Source organism: Euprymna scolopes, chromosome 15 (genome assembly GCF_053919585.1).
Source record: "Euprymna scolopes isolate OS-2025 chromosome 15, ASM5391958v1, whole genome shotgun sequence".
Classification (NCBI taxonomy): Eukaryota; Metazoa; Mollusca; class Cephalopoda; order Sepiida; family Sepiolidae; genus Euprymna; species Euprymna scolopes.
In genome coordinates this window covers 96,455,673-96,473,193 of record NC_136496.1, presented here as the reverse complement: position 1 = coordinate 96,473,193, position 17,521 = coordinate 96,455,673, and the positions used below count along the sequence as shown (strand labels likewise).

The 17,521-nt window shown below is 32.7% G+C and overlaps 1 protein-coding gene across 1 annotated transcript; it reads right to left on the bottom strand.

Annotated features, from left to right (window-relative positions):
* Positions 1–6,104: 6,104 nt before the first annotated feature.
* Positions 6,105–15,428, bottom strand: LOC145294007 (small ribosomal subunit protein uS14-like). The gene is made up of 3 exons (XM_080140963.1): positions 15,269–15,428; positions 7,584–7,683; positions 6,105–6,199 (listed from the first exon to the last, which is right to left on the bottom strand). Exons 1-3 carry the CDS (start codon positions 15,328–15,330, stop codon positions 6,191–6,193), a joined length of 171 nt encoding a protein of 56 aa, XP_079997089.1. The 5' UTR covers positions 15,331–15,428; the 3' UTR covers positions 6,105–6,190.
* Between the last annotated feature and the right edge of the window lie 2,093 nt (positions 15,429–17,521).

The following is a 17,521-nucleotide window of genomic DNA, read 5'->3' as shown; positions in this document are numbered from 1 at the left end:
AAATTCTTGTAAAACAGGCACAGCAATGCAACATTCCAACAGAGGTTGGAGTTTGGTTGATAATGCTGGACCTGTTAGATTGGAGACTATTTTTTGGACTCTATCTAGGAAGGAGATACACGATATGTGGTAAGAATACTCCATGCATCGATGAATGGTAGCTTTGTAAAGATATAGAATACCCTTGGGTATGAGTAATTTTCTAGCATGGCAGAAGGAACCCACCTTCTTTGCGACAACCTTGGCAGTGCCTTCAATGTATTTGTTTCAATTCATATTTAAAAAAATTTTTTTTTTTTTTTTTTAATGTATGAGGATCAGCTAAATTTTAAAACGTGTAAAATTACTTTTTATTCAATCTGTTTCCAAATTACTGCAAATTTTTAAAGGATGAAACAATGTTTTTCTTTTCAACTAATAAAAAAATGTTAAAATAACTGACTGGTTTACGAAGAAATGGAAACGTTTTAGCACTTTACACTGTTGCATTCCCCTCACACCCATATAAAAAAACAAAAATTAAGAAAAATGTGTATGATTTCTGTACCCATGACAAATTGATCAAGTATTTTTATTTTTAAATAAGAAAATAAATTTTTTTGGCTAAACTGTGATCATCTCGGGATTCCATCTTGAAAACAGTATGGAAGAACAAGGTATCTAACTCCAAATAATTTAAACTTGTGAAATTTTAAAAAGTCATTCTTAACATGGGAGCATTGGAAAAATTCAAATCTTTCATCACCGGTACATACACCATTGCAGATTTTTCTTATTTTTTGTGTAGGTGTATCTTCCCATCCCCATTCCCAGGGGTTATAGGAGTTCTGGACAAGTGCCTTCATATTTTATTTTTTCTAAAATACGTAAATAGTTAAAAAAAAAATAAATAAATAAAATAAAAAAAAGTGAATGGCAAGAACTATGATGGAAATGTTTTTTTACTAACTGAGCTATTTCTGTTATATAGCTCATTATTTAAGATGGTGTTCATTTTGGAACTTTTTAAAGGAGATAACTTTTTATTTATCTATTTTATTTATTTTTTTAAGAAATTCAATCAAATTCAGGGGGAAAAAAAACATTAAGTTTTGTCAGATGATCCACAAAGATTTGAAACCGACTCACTTTACTTTATTTGATAAAAAAAGTAATTTTAGTCAATATCTTTTCTCTAATAAAATGTTTGCCAGATTCCTTTTTTCACGATCTCCTGAAATCAAGACATTTATATTTTCTCATATTAAAAATCCTCCAAGATGCTCACTACACTTATTTACTTGGCTCACAACCTCCCCAAATTATTTTTTTTATATTGCAAGGACACCATTCATTCTACTAAATCCAATCTGCTCTTTTTTTAACTTCTTAATAAACCCTACTTCCATTTAAATAGCAACCTGAATGTTTTTGATACTGACAAAACCAGAAAACAGTAGGTCTAAAATTAGCAATAGTAACTTACAAACATACCTTTTATTTCATTTTATTTGCCTACTTTATTTTTCTTGCTTTTGTTTTTGTGTTTTTAGTCCTCCCACTTTTGCATCATTCATCTGCTGAGACTGTCTGAAAATATCAGTATTTTGATTTAAATGTACCAAACATTTATGCCATTGTTTTTTTTTTCCCCTTTGCAAAAACAAAAACAATTTTTCTGTGGAAAACTAAACACCATGAATAAATATTTGAAAATATAAAGAACTGGAAGCATAAAAACTTTTGGTGCTTATTTGGATCATCGCCTTTTAGAGATATAGGATATTAGCAGGTGTAGGTGTATCAGAATTTTTGACACCTAACACGAAACTGCGAATAAAATATAAAAATCTCGTAATTTCTCTGTTAAAAGTGGGTTGTTTATTTTCTTTAGTGATTATACTTCCAAAATAAACTATTAAAGTTGTTTTAAAAATAGAAATATTTTTAAAAAAAAAAACAGTAATGAATTTTCCGAACTCAATATTTTTCAATTTTTAAACTTTAAAAATCTATCAATTTTTCTATTGATTCTATTTTTACGATATTTTCAGGGTCAATGTGAAATTTTATGTTCTTTCCAATAAATCGAATATAATATTTTAGACAAACGTTTTTTTTTTTTTTTAGTTCACGCCCCCCCCCATTTTGAAATGTCTATTAAAAAGTAAATAATTTATGTGCCAAAGTTTTATATATCACAAATTGAAGATAAAAGATCAATAAATAATATATTCTAATTTAAAACAAAAAAAAAAATATTGTTTTTTAAAAATTTACCTGTAAAGTCCGAAGTTTAAAACCTTTTTAAAAAAAAAAACTTTTTTTTTTTTAATGAAACCTTGGTCCTTGCTTCTTTAATTGAAAAAAAAAATTAGGGCTTGAATTGCATTTTTCGAGGAGTTATAAGCTTGGAAAGATGGGGTGGAATTATTCACTATTTTCACGAAATTTCTGACACACCTATAGCAGGTGTGATTAGTTTTCTAGCACGGTAGTGGAAGGCCATCTTCCTTGCAGCAACCTTGGCAAATTCATGTTAACTGTGAATGTTAGGTTAAGTTTGAATGTTTGACAATCAGTGGTTGAAAAGATTTCTAATAATTGTTAAGGAAAGAAGCTTTGTCTTAGTAGCATTAAATGTTATGACCCCATTCAACAACAGACTGGAAATCACTTTCTAAAGAATCAGCCATTGCTTGTATATGTGTGCATTTATTTTACCCATATGTTGAGAATAGAACATGGTGTCATCAGCAACTATACCCATCTCTGACACAATTTCATCAATAAAAATCAGGAACAATACAAGTTCAAGGATCGACAGGGTACACCTGCTTTAATGTCAAATTGTTTGGATGTACAGCCAACGAAGACAACCTGAACCTATTTTTGTTATTTCTATTTTTTTTTTTTTTTCTTTTTCATGAGCAAGGATCTCATCCAATAATACAATACATAATAATTTTTATGATAAGTGCATTGTAGCTTCATCTCAAAGTAAAAATTTTAGCTTTCTAGTTGTTTTATGAATTTTTTGGTATCATGATCCGTTTTTTTTTTTTTTTGTTTAAATTTTATTTATGGTACTCTTGCATAATTTGACCCGAATTCTCGTAAATTCCCGTCAAGATCGGGCGGGCGAGGCCGGCAATTATCCAGGCGAACGTTGTTCAAATGTTGAAACGCTAACTCGACTTTTTATTTTATTTATTTAACTAGTGGGGGGTACCCGGCGTTGCCCGGGTGCTTGTAGGTGTGTTTTCTTGGATAAATGAAAAGAAAACTGACACTGATAACGAGAATTCAGGTCAAATTATGCAAGAGTATCTTTTCGTTAAGGTCATTCTGGTTTTGTTTCATTTTTTTTTTTTTTTGTGACCAACTTTTTTTGATGTTCACACTTTAAAAATATTGCCAAATGCAAGGACATTTTTTTTTTTTTTTTTTTCCATATTTAAGACTTTGAAATAAGTCTTCGAAGAACATTTAATTCTTTTATTTTTGTTAGGTCACCATTTTTTTTTTTAACAATATTAATGGGGTAACCTTTTCAGACGTGACCCCCCCCCCCCATTTTAAACTTCAATAAAAATTGTGAACAAAACAGTATAAAGCAAGAAGTTGAAAAAAAAAAAAAAAAAAAAAAAAAAAAAAAAAAAACACTAGTTCCCAGGCAGACCTGAACGAGAATCACCCTCCCACCCCTATATATTAGTGTCCAATGAATAATAATCCACTGAAAAAATTGCAAAAACCTGAAAGCCATTCTTAACATGGGGCGTTTTTTTTTGTTTTTGCTCAACACACACCCGGGCACCTAGACTAATAATCTTATGAGGTTCTTACAAAATCTTATTGATAACTCCTCAATAACACAGATTTGACTACTTGCATGTTTTTCAGATTCAAGTGCTGACCTCAATTTTCATGACTTTCCATCTTTGTGAAATTAATGTCATTAATTTAAGCTTTTTTGATGGGATATTTCTGAATTTTTGAGGATTGATAATTTAGATTATTGTTCTCATTATAAGAATTATTTTCAATGTTTTGGTCAATATCACCTCCAACCTTCTGCAGGTGTTTCTTGTCAAACTCCAGAATCTGCATGGAACCATTTCTTTAATCCATGGAGGTAATCATGACCAGGTAAAAGTTTAAAATTATTTGCAATTACTGTCTTAGTAGTACCCGTACTAAGGATAAAATTTTTAATCTTTCAAAAACAATTCACTTCAAACAGAATTTTTACCTAGTACCTTATGTTATGCCACAGGTCCTGAGAATTGGTTTTTGGCCTTTAGTAAATTGCTTTTATATCTTAGAGGTAGCAAGTGACGGATTCAAGTCTTGCGATTGATGGCATTGAGTGAATAGCTTTTTATCTAGGCGTTTGCATGTCAAATTACACTCATGAGTGAACCCAACATGAGGATTCAGATTGCAGAGGAAATAGTTTTGGATAAAATTGATCTTATTGTATGTAAATACATTTTAAATGACTAGCGACCATGTTAGGAAGGCACAAACTTTTAAGTTTTACTTTTGTTTTTATTCAACAAGGCACAGTGCCACTTTGATGTAGGGAGCTATTATCAGGGAAAGAAGTTGAAGGGATACTATGTAGGGAGTTGAGCAGCAAGATGTCTTCACATTACACTTGAACTTCTGCATGTCAGTACGGTTGGGAAAGTAGGAATCCGGAAGGGAATTCCAAAGTCTATCTGGGGAAGATACAATTGGAGTAGAAGGCTTTCTTACATCAAGAATCTGTAGGGGTAGGATTTTGTTGCTTATGAGCAGTATTTACGTCGAGGGGGCACAACGATTTGTGCTTCGGAGCATCCGTCAAATACTTGTAAAACAGGCTGAGGGATGCAACATTTTGTTGATGGGACACAGATTAAAATTTACATGACAGTACAGGACCTATCAGGTTTGCGACTTAACCCTGTCTAAGAGTGAGAGACCAGTAGCAGATGCGACAGCAATACTCCATACATAGGCGAATGGTCGCCTTGTAGAGGTACAGGATACTTTCAGACGTAAGTAACTTTCTAACACGGTAGAGAGTTCACCTTTGTAGCTGCCTTGGCAATGTGTCTGTTCCAACTCATGTTCCCTGTGAACGTAAAGCTGAGGAGTTTGAATTAAATACTTTCAGGTAATGTATTATTAACCATTGCCACGAGTGGTTGAGAAGGTTTCTTGTAATCTATATATATAAAAGCGAAAATGTATATATTTATGTTGGTGTCTGCTAAAAACTTTCGACAGACAACAAAAATTCACAAACTTGGTCTCATATGAAAGCCCCACCTTCCGAACAACAAATTGGCCCAAAGTGACCATCAGAAGTGTGTCAACTGATCAATTTTCTGCAATCCCCCCCCCCCGAGAAAGTGACATTGTAATGTTAAACATTACATATTTTTAAATCAATTTATAACCCCCCCCCCCAAAAAAAAAATACGGCCGCCAACTCTTCTACATTAAGTATACAGACGGCCGTTTATTTTGGGTCAACTTGTATTTAAAACCCGCCGAGTCATGTCACGTGACCTTGACGTCAGCAACCTCTAATGGCGGTGTTAATTTACAATTTAAAAATGTTATCGGTAAAAAAAAAAAAAAAAAAAAATTAATTAAAGCTAAACTATGAACTAAATGCTGTACTTATGTTTGTAACTGATATAAAGTGGGGGAGGACTTTTCTGTATTAATTTAATGTAAAATGATCACCCACTTTACAACCAGTCAGTCTTAAACACATTCAAGTTGTTTTTGAAGGATTCCAGTTATTTTTTTTAAGCATTCAATTTTTTTTTTTTTTCATTCTTAAGGCCAATCAATTCATCCTTAAGTTCATTCTAAGTCATTTACTTTTTATTTATTCAAGTCATTTCAGCTCATTTTAGTTTATCTTTAAGAATTTCATGTCAATCCTACATTCACACATTACATGAGAGTACGCGACAAATGGCTATTTAAATGCTTTTTAAGATGCAATACATTTTATACAACCTGGCAGCCCGGAAGTAGGTTATTCTATGTTTGCCCTCACCTATTTTTTTTTTTTTTTTTTTATTAAACAAAGAAAAAAAAAGAAAAAAGAAAAGGTGTCTTTTTTTCCATAGTTTATTGAATTTCCATTTTAAAGACAAAGATGTTGCAGCCTCTCAGGAAACTTCATAAGTGGATACGATATTTAATCCAGCTGAAAAAGAAAACAAAATCTTATAAGGAGAAAAATTAAAATGCAATTACAATTTAACAGAATTAGTTGTAACAATGTTATTCTAGAGAAAATCTTTGGTATTGTGTAGATGAGTGATCTTAAACACATTTCAGGTGAAAAGATTGTTTCCACTGCACAAATTATGTTTCCGAGATTGCAGTGTTTAGAAATGGTGGATTCTAAAATCAAGGGTTATCTTCATCTGCCATACTAATTTTCCACATAAAAACTTCGATAAATTGTTTTCGCCTATAATTATTTTTCCACAACATTTTTCGCAATTTATTCCAATTTCCATGGCATTTAAATATGTGATTATGATTTCACCTGAAATGCGTTGTATTAAAAGATGCACCAAATTCCTCCCTGAATGCAAGGAAATTCTATGTAATCTTTTAAGTCAACATTTGTAATGCTGAGGTTGCTTAGAAATTAGTTTTTAAATTTAAAATCCGCCCGTTCACTTATATTAAACAATGTTCATGAATAAGATTTTAAAAAGCTGGCGCTGCCCAAGAATCTCCAAATTATCTTTATTTTACAATTGGAGTAAAATTAAATTACATTTAGTGATTAAATTAATTGAACCAAATTGTTATAGTTTGGTTATGGCGTTTTAATTTCTAAAATTAAATATAAATAGCTCCCAAAACGTGATTGAAGTTTAATATTTTTCAAATTTTGATTAAAAAAAAAAAAAAAAAAAATAAATAAAAATAAATCAGACGAATTTGTTTTGTTTTGTGTAAAAGATTGAGTTTTTATAATTCTTGCCTCTGCAGTCTGCACCTATCATTTTCATAGTTACATATTGTGTTAGTTTTACCGTGCCAAATTCTAAGAAAGAATAAAGTTATTACTCTTGCATAAGTGCCGTAGTCAACATATGAGAACAAGTGAAATTTGATTTTTACGATATCATTGAAGTTTTTAGAAAGAAAGTAAAACTATGTTAAGGGAGAGGGGGGTTACAATCCAGAGGTATGAAAAAGTTGCCAAATTAATGTTATCAAAGGCATGATGTTACTTTTTCTACCTATCTGAAGATGTTTTGGTTTTATTCAATGTAAAATGTTTTAGTCTGAAAAACAAGTATTGAACGCTTTGTGAAAAAAAAAAAAAAAAAAAAAGTTTTTACAAATGTCATGGTGACATTTATTTGGTGGGTTTCTGAAACTTCAAAGAGACTTTGTAGGAAGCATTCAATACTTATTTTTCGAACTGAAAAAACATTTTACAATTAAAAATACCAAAAAATTCCTTGGATACAGAAGTAACCATCTTGCCTTTGATAACATTTGTTTTTACAACTTTTTCGTACCTCTGGATTGTAAAACAATCCACATTTTAACACTAAACTTACCTTCTTGAAACCAATGTCATTGGAATAGTCTCTGAAGCATCTTCTGCACATGAAGAGACTGTATTTTCTGATGACACCATGAGTATTGGCACAGACACGGCTGGAATAATCAAAAAAAATTTCGACATTTAGCATAAATTTTGTATAAAAAAAAAAAAAAAAAAAAAAAAAAAGGGATGAGCAAAAAAAAATGGTGGCATAAAGATTGGGGGGGGGGGGGGGGGCAGTTTTGATAGATTTATAATTTTCTTTTTGTAGGTTTCCAACCACTTTTTGGGTAATATCTCTTCAAAGCATATTGAGGTTATGAGAAAATAAAGCCGTGTACGCATTGTTTTGCTGTGTCTAATACTATACATTGGGGTCATTCGTGTTAAAAAGTTTATTTACTGCAGTACTGCAGTACAGTACTACTGCACCCATCTGAACTAGAGAAAATCATGATTAAAATGTGTAGGTCTCGTGTAAATAACGATGAATATGTAATATGGCTGACGTTCAGGAGACCAGACAGGTGATCAGTCAGATTGAGCGCGCCGACAAACGAAATGAGAACAAATTGACAACTCGGAAATTCTAAAATGAAAAAAACTTTAATGGTTAATGTTTTTAAAATAAATTTAAGTTATTTTGATTGATGAATACGCATTGGCTCCGATGTTGTACGCATTTCGTTCGAGGGAGCATTTATTAATCCAAAGGAAAGTTTGGCGTGTGGTCATTTTTTTTTTTTTTTTTAATTGAACTTTGCGCTTTTCGGATTATTTTGTTTTATTTATTTTATTTTGGAGGAATATAGCCTATTTTTTTTTTTCTTTTTTTAAATTGAAAACACTTGGATGTGGGCAAAACGTAAACTGTGCCGTCAATACGAAACTTTGGGGAATCTGTTTAGTTCCTATCTTGATGAATTTATGGATAGAGCGAGTGGGAACAAATTTAGCGAAATCCTTTGTTGCATCGTGTGCATTTATTCTAAATAAAAACATTTGGAAAAAAAAAAAAAAAAAAAATGAATCTTGTACCTTTATTTTTAGAGCCTACAGTAAAAATATTTTGTTTAACAATTTTTCATGCCTTGGATGAAATGCTTTTCTAACTTATCTTTAAGATTATATTTTAAAACTCCTCTATTTCAGTTTTTATTTCTCACACCACACCAAACACCACATCTCACTTTTGCAACCCCCTCTTTGTATTATTACAGGTCTGAATATTGTTTCAGTTTTTATTTCTCCTCACAACTCAGTCTTTGCAACTCAGTCTTTGTAATACAGGTCTGAATGAGAAAATCAGAATTTAAAAAAAAAAAAAACTTAAATTTTTTGAACTGCTTTCAGTATAGAAAATCTTTAAAATTTAATAAGGAACATTTCATATAGGTTTCATTAAATATTCAGTACATAACGAGAAAAATAGATGAAAATTTCGAAAGGACTGTGGTTACGGCCAATAGTCCTCGCCAGCGAAAGTCTTATTCTATTATTTAAAATATAAGGTATCCTGCTCTTTCGCGCGAGGACTAATTCATCGTTAGTTATTTACAAGAGACATACACATTTTAATCATGATTTTCTTTAGTTCAGATGGGTGCAATAATAGGTGTATCAGAAAGTGGCCATTAAAAAGGATCAGAGCTTTAATTCAACTTACTATTTTTCGAAGCTTATAACTTGAAAAATGTAATTCAAACCAAGTTTTCAATTATTTTACTTTAAGGCCCGTCTCACGTTCGTATAGAAGAAAATGTTTTTTTTGTAGATTCCAGTGTGCTGAAAAAGAATATGAAAACCGTTTCCGTCGGAAATTTACCGTTTGCATGGTATGAACCTCGGAATGTTGGAAGTACGCGCGAGCGCGCGGAAACATAAGCGAGCTTTTTTAATGGCGGAATCGCGCGCGCACTCGCGTACCTGACGGCCTTTTCATAGAGCAATGTAATGTTTGGCGGAAAATTTCAAAGTAGATGAAAAACAAGAAAAATAAAACAACTTTGCGGGGGAGGGGGATGTCGGAAAGACCCTTTTTTGTGGCGGACAAATCAGTTTTTTTTTAGGGGGGGGTGAAGTTGGAATATCATTAATAATCTCGGAAAGACATTTTTTTTTTTTTTTTTTTCAAAACAGTTCTTGGTACGCTACTACAGAACACCGACCACTCTAATTTGTTTGTTTTATAGGTAATTGAGGTCGCTGACAACTTACATTATCTCCGTTGTTGGCAAATGTTCCTTGGCGCGTGTAACTGGTGGCTGCTGGGTGGGTGCTATAAACAAATATAACTTCCGGCGCAAATTAAACCCCACACCCCCACCCACCCCAATATATACGCGGAAGAATATCAATGAAAGAATTTTTCGAAATTTTTGAAATTATTATATTCTAAAATATATTATAGCACTTTTTGGGTGGAAAATTTAAAATTAGCTGAAAAAGAAATAAAAGAAAAGGAAAGCACTCGAAGTTGGAGTAGGGAGGGGGGGTAATTTATCTTTTTTTTTTTTTTTTTTTTTTTTTTTTTTTTACCTGGAACATAGAATTTTCAAATTTTCAAAAAGTAACGCACCGACATTTACCAATTAGAACACCATTTAACATTTTCCGAAGATTTTACTGTGTACATTGGGGGCGCGAGCGGGCGGGGGGGGGGGGGGATGTGATTTTTGAAAATTTGAAAATTCTATGTTCCAGGTAAAAAAAAAAAAAAAAAAAAAAAAAAAAAGATAAATTACCCCCCCTCCCTACTCCAACTTCGAGTGCTTTCCTTTTCTTGTTTTATTTCTTTTTCAGCTAATTTTAAATTTTCCACCCAAAAAGTGCTATAATATATTTTAGAATATAATAATTTCAAAAATTTCGAAAAATTCTTTCATTGATATTCTTCCGCGTATATGTGGGGGTGTGGGGTTTAATTTTCGCCGGAAGTTATATTTGTTTATAGCACCCACCCAGCAGCCACCGGTTACACGCGCCAAGGAACATTTGCCAACAACGGAGATAATGTAAGTGTCATTTTGACATTTTTTATCATTCTGATTCCGACTTATCCCCCCTCCCCCCCAAAAAAAGTAATTTGTCCGCCACTAAAGAAAAAGAATTGTTTTGAAAAAAAAAAAAAAGTCTTTCCGAGATTATTAATGATATTCCAACTTCACCCCCCCTCAAAAAAAAAAAAAAAGAAAAAACTGATTTGTCCGCCACAAAAAAAGGGTATTTCCGACATCCCCCTCCCCCGCAAAGTTGTTTTATTTTTCTTGGTTTTTCATCTACTTTGAAATTTTCCGCCAAACATTACATTGCTCTATGAAAAGGCCGTCAGGTACGCGAGTGCGCGCGCGATTCCGCCATTAAAAAAGCTCGCTTATGTTTCCGCGCGCTCGCGCGTACTTCCAGCATTCCGAGGTTCATACCATGCAAACGGTAAATTTCCGACGGAAACGGTTTTCATATTCTTTTTCAGCACACTGGAATCTACAAAAAAAACATTTTCTTCTATACGAACGTGAGACGGGCCTTAAAGTAAAATTTTACCAATTTTTTTTTTTTAGAGAATATTCAATTATAAAACTTGTATATTTTTTTTTTAACGTAAGTAAGGCGCCGACATTAACCGAGCAGAAGAACTGTTTAATATTTTACAAAAATTCTGTTTACATTTGGTGGGAGTGGGTTGGGGTTTGTATTAATGTACACAGATTCGAAATATTTGTCAAAAAAAATAAATAAATAAATAAAAAAATAAACAACATGTTATCAAAGGCAAAATAAGTTACTTTTCTACCAAGCTGGATATTTTTCGTGTTTTTATTCAATGTAACATGTCTATTCAGCTCGAAAAACTTTGCCGATGTATTGGAAAATTCAAGATGACGCCTCACTCCATCTTTAACGCGGTAAGTTTGGGAAAAGGTGTTATAAATAATAAACTAGACAAAATACTATTAAAAACCCACCGAATATATGTCAACCTATGTCACGGTAACATTGAGCGAATTTCTCACAGTATTTTGTCTAGTTTATTATTTATAACACCTTTTCCCAAACTTACCGTGTTAAAGAGAGACGCCATCTTGAATTTTCCAATACATCGGTAAACACTGTTTTTCGAGCTGAATAAACATGTTACATTGAATAAAAACACGAAAAGTATATCCAGTTTGGTAGAAAAGTAATTTATCTTGCCTTTGATAACATTTATTTGTTATATATTTGTTTGACAACTTTTTCGAATCTATGTGTACAGTAATACAAACCCGTTATGTTTTTTTTGGTAAATTTTTAGATGAGGTCCACCTCCACAATTTTCTTTTATGACAACTTTTAAAAGGTTTTCGACTATGCTGAATAAAAAAAAATCGCTTTGAAATTTTGCAGAAATAAGTAGTTATCGAGATATCAAAAGTTGTATTATGCATTGTATTCTTTGGCGGCCATCTTTTTTATGCCCATGCAGTGTCAGTCATAGATGGGCAGATTTGTTTATGGCACACGCGTAGAAAAGATGGCCACCAAAGAACAATGTATAATACGACTTTATATCTCGATAACTACTTATTTCTGCAAAATTTAAATGCGATTTTCGTATTCAGGCATAAAGTTGTCATTTAAAAGTGTGTGTGTGGGGGGGGGGCCCTAATCAAAAAATAAAATAAAAAATACCTTTGACAACTTTTTCGAATCTGTACAGTAATACAAACCCGGTATTTTTTTTTTTTTTTTGGGGGGGGGGGGTCAATTTGATTTGAACTTTGCGATTTTCGGATTATTTTCTGATTTGTAGCCAGATTTAACGGTGGTGGTGGGGACACAAGTTCCAAACATCAGGGGAGGCAGGCACTTAAACCATAGTTTTTTTTTGTTTTTTTTTTAAGATCACAGTAACATAAGTGCATAAGCACAAATTGTTTTTCTTTGCATTTTGTTATAAATCCAGCTAAAAATAAAAATCCGAAAATCGCAACGTTCAAGCCAAATTGAACTTTACATTTGAATAAAAAAATTTAAAAAATGTAACAAAAACAGTGTTCTCGTTGAGTAGGTTTTTTGGTAATCGTGAAGAAAGAGAGCCTGTTATCTCCGTTTGACTATAGGTGGCGTTACTGTCTGTCCACCCAGTTACGGAAGCACAAAATGTATATAATGCCACCCTTGAAATAAAAATAAATGTTTTTGTTATATTTTAATTTTAAACATGGTTTGTTTTTTTGGGGGTGGGGGGTGCAAACATATTTAAGTTGTTTTTTGTTTTTTCAAACATATTTACGTTTTTTTGTTTGTTTTTGCAAGCATATTTAAGTTTTATTTTTCCAAACATTTACGTGTTGTTGCTTGTTTATTTTAAAACATTTACGGTTTTTTTTGTTTTTTTTTTGCAAGCATAAACTAAATATTTTTGAAATATTTTTCTTTTTGAAAAGTTTGCTTATGCACTTATTGGTACCGCGCTATTTTTTAATAGTAGTTTCAAGTAAGATTCAGGTTTTACAATATCCTTTTTCAAATTTATATATATATATATATATATATAAAAATACTTGCGGAAAAGGTAAAATAAGTGCAGAAAAATTAAGAAAAAAAGGGGGGGGTCCATAAAGATAAAAGAAAAAACGTTGATTTTTTTTTATTATTATCATAAGAGCGTAAAAAATACTCGCGGAAAAACGGTTGTACCCATAAATATGTTTAAAAGAAAAATATAGCAAAAACATTTAGTTTATGGTTGCAAAAAAAAAAAAAAAAAAAAAGTAAATGTTTAAAAATAAACAAGCATCAAAACGTAAATGTTTGGAAAAATAAAACTTAAATATGTTTGCAAAAAAATAAAACTTAAATGTTTGCACAAAAAAAAAAAAAAAAAAAAAAGAAACATGTATAAAATTAAAATATAACAAAAACATTTATTTCAAGGGTGGCATTATATACATTTTGTACTTCCGTAACTGGGTGAACAGACAGTAACGCCACCTATAGTCAAACGGAGGAAACAGGCTCTCTTCACGATTACCGGTTTTTTTTGGTACTCATGCAGAGTAAACCGTGCTGAAATAATATTTAAAAAGCCATTCTTAACATGGGGAGGGAAGAGTTTTGTATTTATTCTGTACCTTACAATTGAATAAAAAACTTTAAACGTGGAGATAATAGCGCGGATCACTCTGCATTAGCACCTTTTTTTAAATTATCATTCAAGAAAAAGGTACAATGTTCTTGTTTATCGCCACAAGTGCTAAAAAAAGCCAAAAAGGACCCCCCCCCAAAAAAAAACGGTAAAATTTTACACTCACGTGTGCTAAAAACGAATCTGCAAACCGTTTTCGTCGTAAAAATAAATTACTTTTTCGAAAAGTGGATGATCACTTTTCCATTTTTTTTTCACGCGCCTGCAGTGTCAGTCAAAGATGAATAGATTTGTTTATGGAGCCCCCCCCCCAAAAAAAAAGGGTAAAACTATACAAACACCGTGACAGCGAATTAACCCTACCCCTAACCCTAACGCTGTCACGGTGTTTGTATAATAATACCAAAAAAAGTGGCCACCAAAGGATACAATGCATAATACAACTTTCTATATCTCGATAACTACTTATTTCTGCAAAATTTCAATGCGATTTTCGTACTCAGCATAGTCGAAGGATATACAAGTCATTTAAAAGAAAATTGTGGAGGTCGACCTAATCTGAAAAGTTACTAAAGTCTTTCCGACATTACCCCTCCCCAAACTTGCACTGGATTTCTTGTTCATATAATTTTAAATGTTATGCGAAAGATTCGTACGCCACGTGAGAAGGCAGTTTGCTACACGAAGGCACCTTTAACAGCATTCGTTAATGCTACCGCGCGTAGCATAAACGGAAGCTGTAAAATCCCTTGATTTACGTAGATTCGTTGTCAGTAACCTCGATTACCCCAAAAAGAAACAAATTAGAGTGGCCGGTGTTCTGTTGTAGAGTATCGCTATATTTACCCAAAAACTTTAAGGAAAATAAGTTTAGCGTGAACTTTTTAATCGACATGCGCGCTAAATCTTTAGAAAATTGAAGCTATGCGATTCGAGAAAATTTAAGTGAATACCAAAATAGGTGCTAATGCAGTTATTGATCCGCGCTATTTTTTAAATCGTATTCCCAAGTTTAATTTTTTTTTTCTGAAATTGTAAGAAGTCCAGAATAGGTACAAAAACAAAAAAACCTTTTTTAAATAACGTTATTTCAGCACGGATCAATAAGTGCATAAATACAGAGTTTTATAGCTCTAAGGAAAATATTAAATAATCGCTTCAAGGGAAAATATTGAAAAGATTAGACTCCACAACTAATCTCGGAAAAGTTGTACAACACGTGAAGCTAAAAATTAAAAGCATTCGATATTAATACGTGGAATCAATGGAGACCACGAGGTGGCCGTTTCCTGAGTAGCGATTTGATTAAACTAGTTTATTTACGGGCAAAATGTGGATTCTTCTTGAATAGGGAGATTTTGACTTGTCTCATACATATGGGATCAGCCCTTACAATTATGTAAATAAGAGAACGAAAACGCTTCAAGTAAATGGATAGAAAAATTATTCGCCGCCATGTTTAATAATGGACCTTTTTTTTCTTTTCAGACTATTCGAGGAAAAAAGTGCTTAAAATAAAATTATATATTAAAATAAAACCATTTAAGTAAATGAATTAATATAAATACCATTGCCGAGAACCTGGACCAAATCTTCTGGGGTGAGAAAACCACAAGTTAGTATGTCCCATTTTCACTGAGCGTCGCTTATGGAGAGACTTAAAATAGTAGAGAAAGAGGAAGTGCGAAGGTTTGCTTTATATATGACGACCTATCCCATAATGCCTACTTCCGGTTTTGTTTAAACGCTTTTTTAGTTTCGTATAAAATATTTTTTTCCTAACTTATTAATTTATCAGTTTTAACCAAAGATTTAAAAACTTATTAAATTTATTTAATGTTTCTGAAATGCTATTGACGTTGGTCATTTTCCTATTATGATTAGTAGTTCTTGCCGTTGTTTGTTTACTTATCCGCGTAAAGAATTTAAACTGTAAAAACTTAAAAAGAAGTGTTTGGGTTTGTATTACTGTACACATAGATTCGAAAAAGTTGTCAAAAAACGAATAAATGTCATCAAAGGAAAGATAAGTTACTTTTCTACCTAACTGGATAATTTTTTAGTGTTTTTATTCAATGTAATATGTTTATGCAGTTCGAAACACATACAGTGTTTACCGATGTATTGGAAAATTTTAAATGGCGCCGGCTTCTCTGTTGAACACGGTATGTTTGGGAAAATGAGTTAAAAATAAAAAAATATACAAAATACTGTTAAAAACCCACCGATTATATGTCAGCCTATGTCACGGTAACATATTGAGCGACTTTCTAACAGTATTTTGTCTAGTTTTTTTTTTTTATTTATAACCCCTTTTCCCAAACTTACCGTGTGAAAGAGAGAGTCGGGCGGGCGCTATTTTAAATTTTCTAATACATCGGTAAACACTATGTTTTTCGAGCTGAATAAACATGTTACATTAAATAAAAACACTAGAAAATTATCCAGTTAGGTAGAAAAGTAACTTATCTTGTCTTTGATAACATTTATTTGTTATATATTTGTTTTTTGACAACTTTTCGAATCTATGTGTACAGTACAAACCCAAACACACATTCTCTTTATTAAAAGAAGTCAATTTATTTATTTATTATCCCTAAAAATCATAAAATATGTTTTTCTTAATAAAAAAAAGTACTTCGCTTATTAAAGTCTGTTTTCAGACGAACAAAAAAACTAGTGTTTTCCACATTCTCTTTATTAAAAGAAGTCTATTATCCCTAGAAATCGTAAAATTTGATTTTCTTAAAAAAAAAAGTACTTGATTGATAAAATATTCGATGGTCTGCATGTACTGCCCTTGTTGACCCATATTTCCGCCAGGGGTCGTTAGTGGCGTTATCTCTCAAACAAGATGGCGCGTGCCAAATCTTCGATTAAATCTCCGATATTTGATTTTCTTAAATAAAAAAAAAAAACTACTTGATCGATTTACGTAATTTTTGGAATATGACATCTTCATGCAGTGACAAGTACGTACATTATAAAGATTTTTTCAAATTTTTATTGTATAAAAGATTTGTTGTGGCCCATTTATAGACTTGCACCGAATAATGTTTAAGAAAGACTGTTCCTGCCTTCCAACTAGAGCAATTTTTTTTTTTAAATCTATCTCTCCATTCTAAGGCATGCTAGAGTTTTGGCGAAACAGCCCGGTGAGCTGGGGGCAGTCGCGGCTGCTGTGGCAAGCAGAAAGGAGCAACCAGTCCGGAAGCAAGGTCGTGGATTTACCGGTAAATGCTTTCGATGTAAAGGATCACACCTGATGAGAGACTGTAGGGAGCCACGGCCAGACATTATCTGTTTTCGGTGTGGCCAAGTAGGGCACATTAGCAGGAATTGCCCTTCGCTTCCGGGAAACGAGTAAAGGGGTGCTATTGCGCCAGTAGTCACCCCTTTTATACTGAACAGGCGTATGAGAGTTTGCTGTCACAGTTAGTGATCACAATCAATGGAAAGAGGGCTAGAGCTCTTGTTGATACTGGATGTACAACAACACTTATTACTACGAGCATCGCCAACTCTTGGAATGGAACCAGCAACGTTAGAGCGGTGGATGGCAGAGAAGTGGAATGCTGTGGAGAGGCCAATACGGAGATTGTAGTAAGGAATATGCCATTGCGACTAAGAATGATCGTGCTGGATAGACTGGTTGCAGGAATTGATGTGGTGCTTGGCCTGGACGTGATGGGAGGAGCTACTATTGCTAAAGGCCAGGTGAAGTTTGGCAATCAGAGTGCACCGGGAATAACAGGAAGTGTAACCAGGGGTGATACCAACCAACCGTCGAAACCCCGACCATGTCTGATTGAGGATGATGA

What these genes read in the sequence shown, in the direction of transcription:
- LOC145294007 (XM_080140963.1), bottom strand. Translation starts at nt 15,330, where the DNA reads ATGGGACATACTAACTTGTGGTTTTCTCACCCCAGAAGATTTGGTCCA. An exon ending in GGTCCAGGTTCTCGGCAATG is followed by an intron (nt 7,684 to 15,268) that starts GTATTTATATTA and finishes TGATTATTCCAG; the next exon opens with CCGTGTCTGTGCCAATACTC.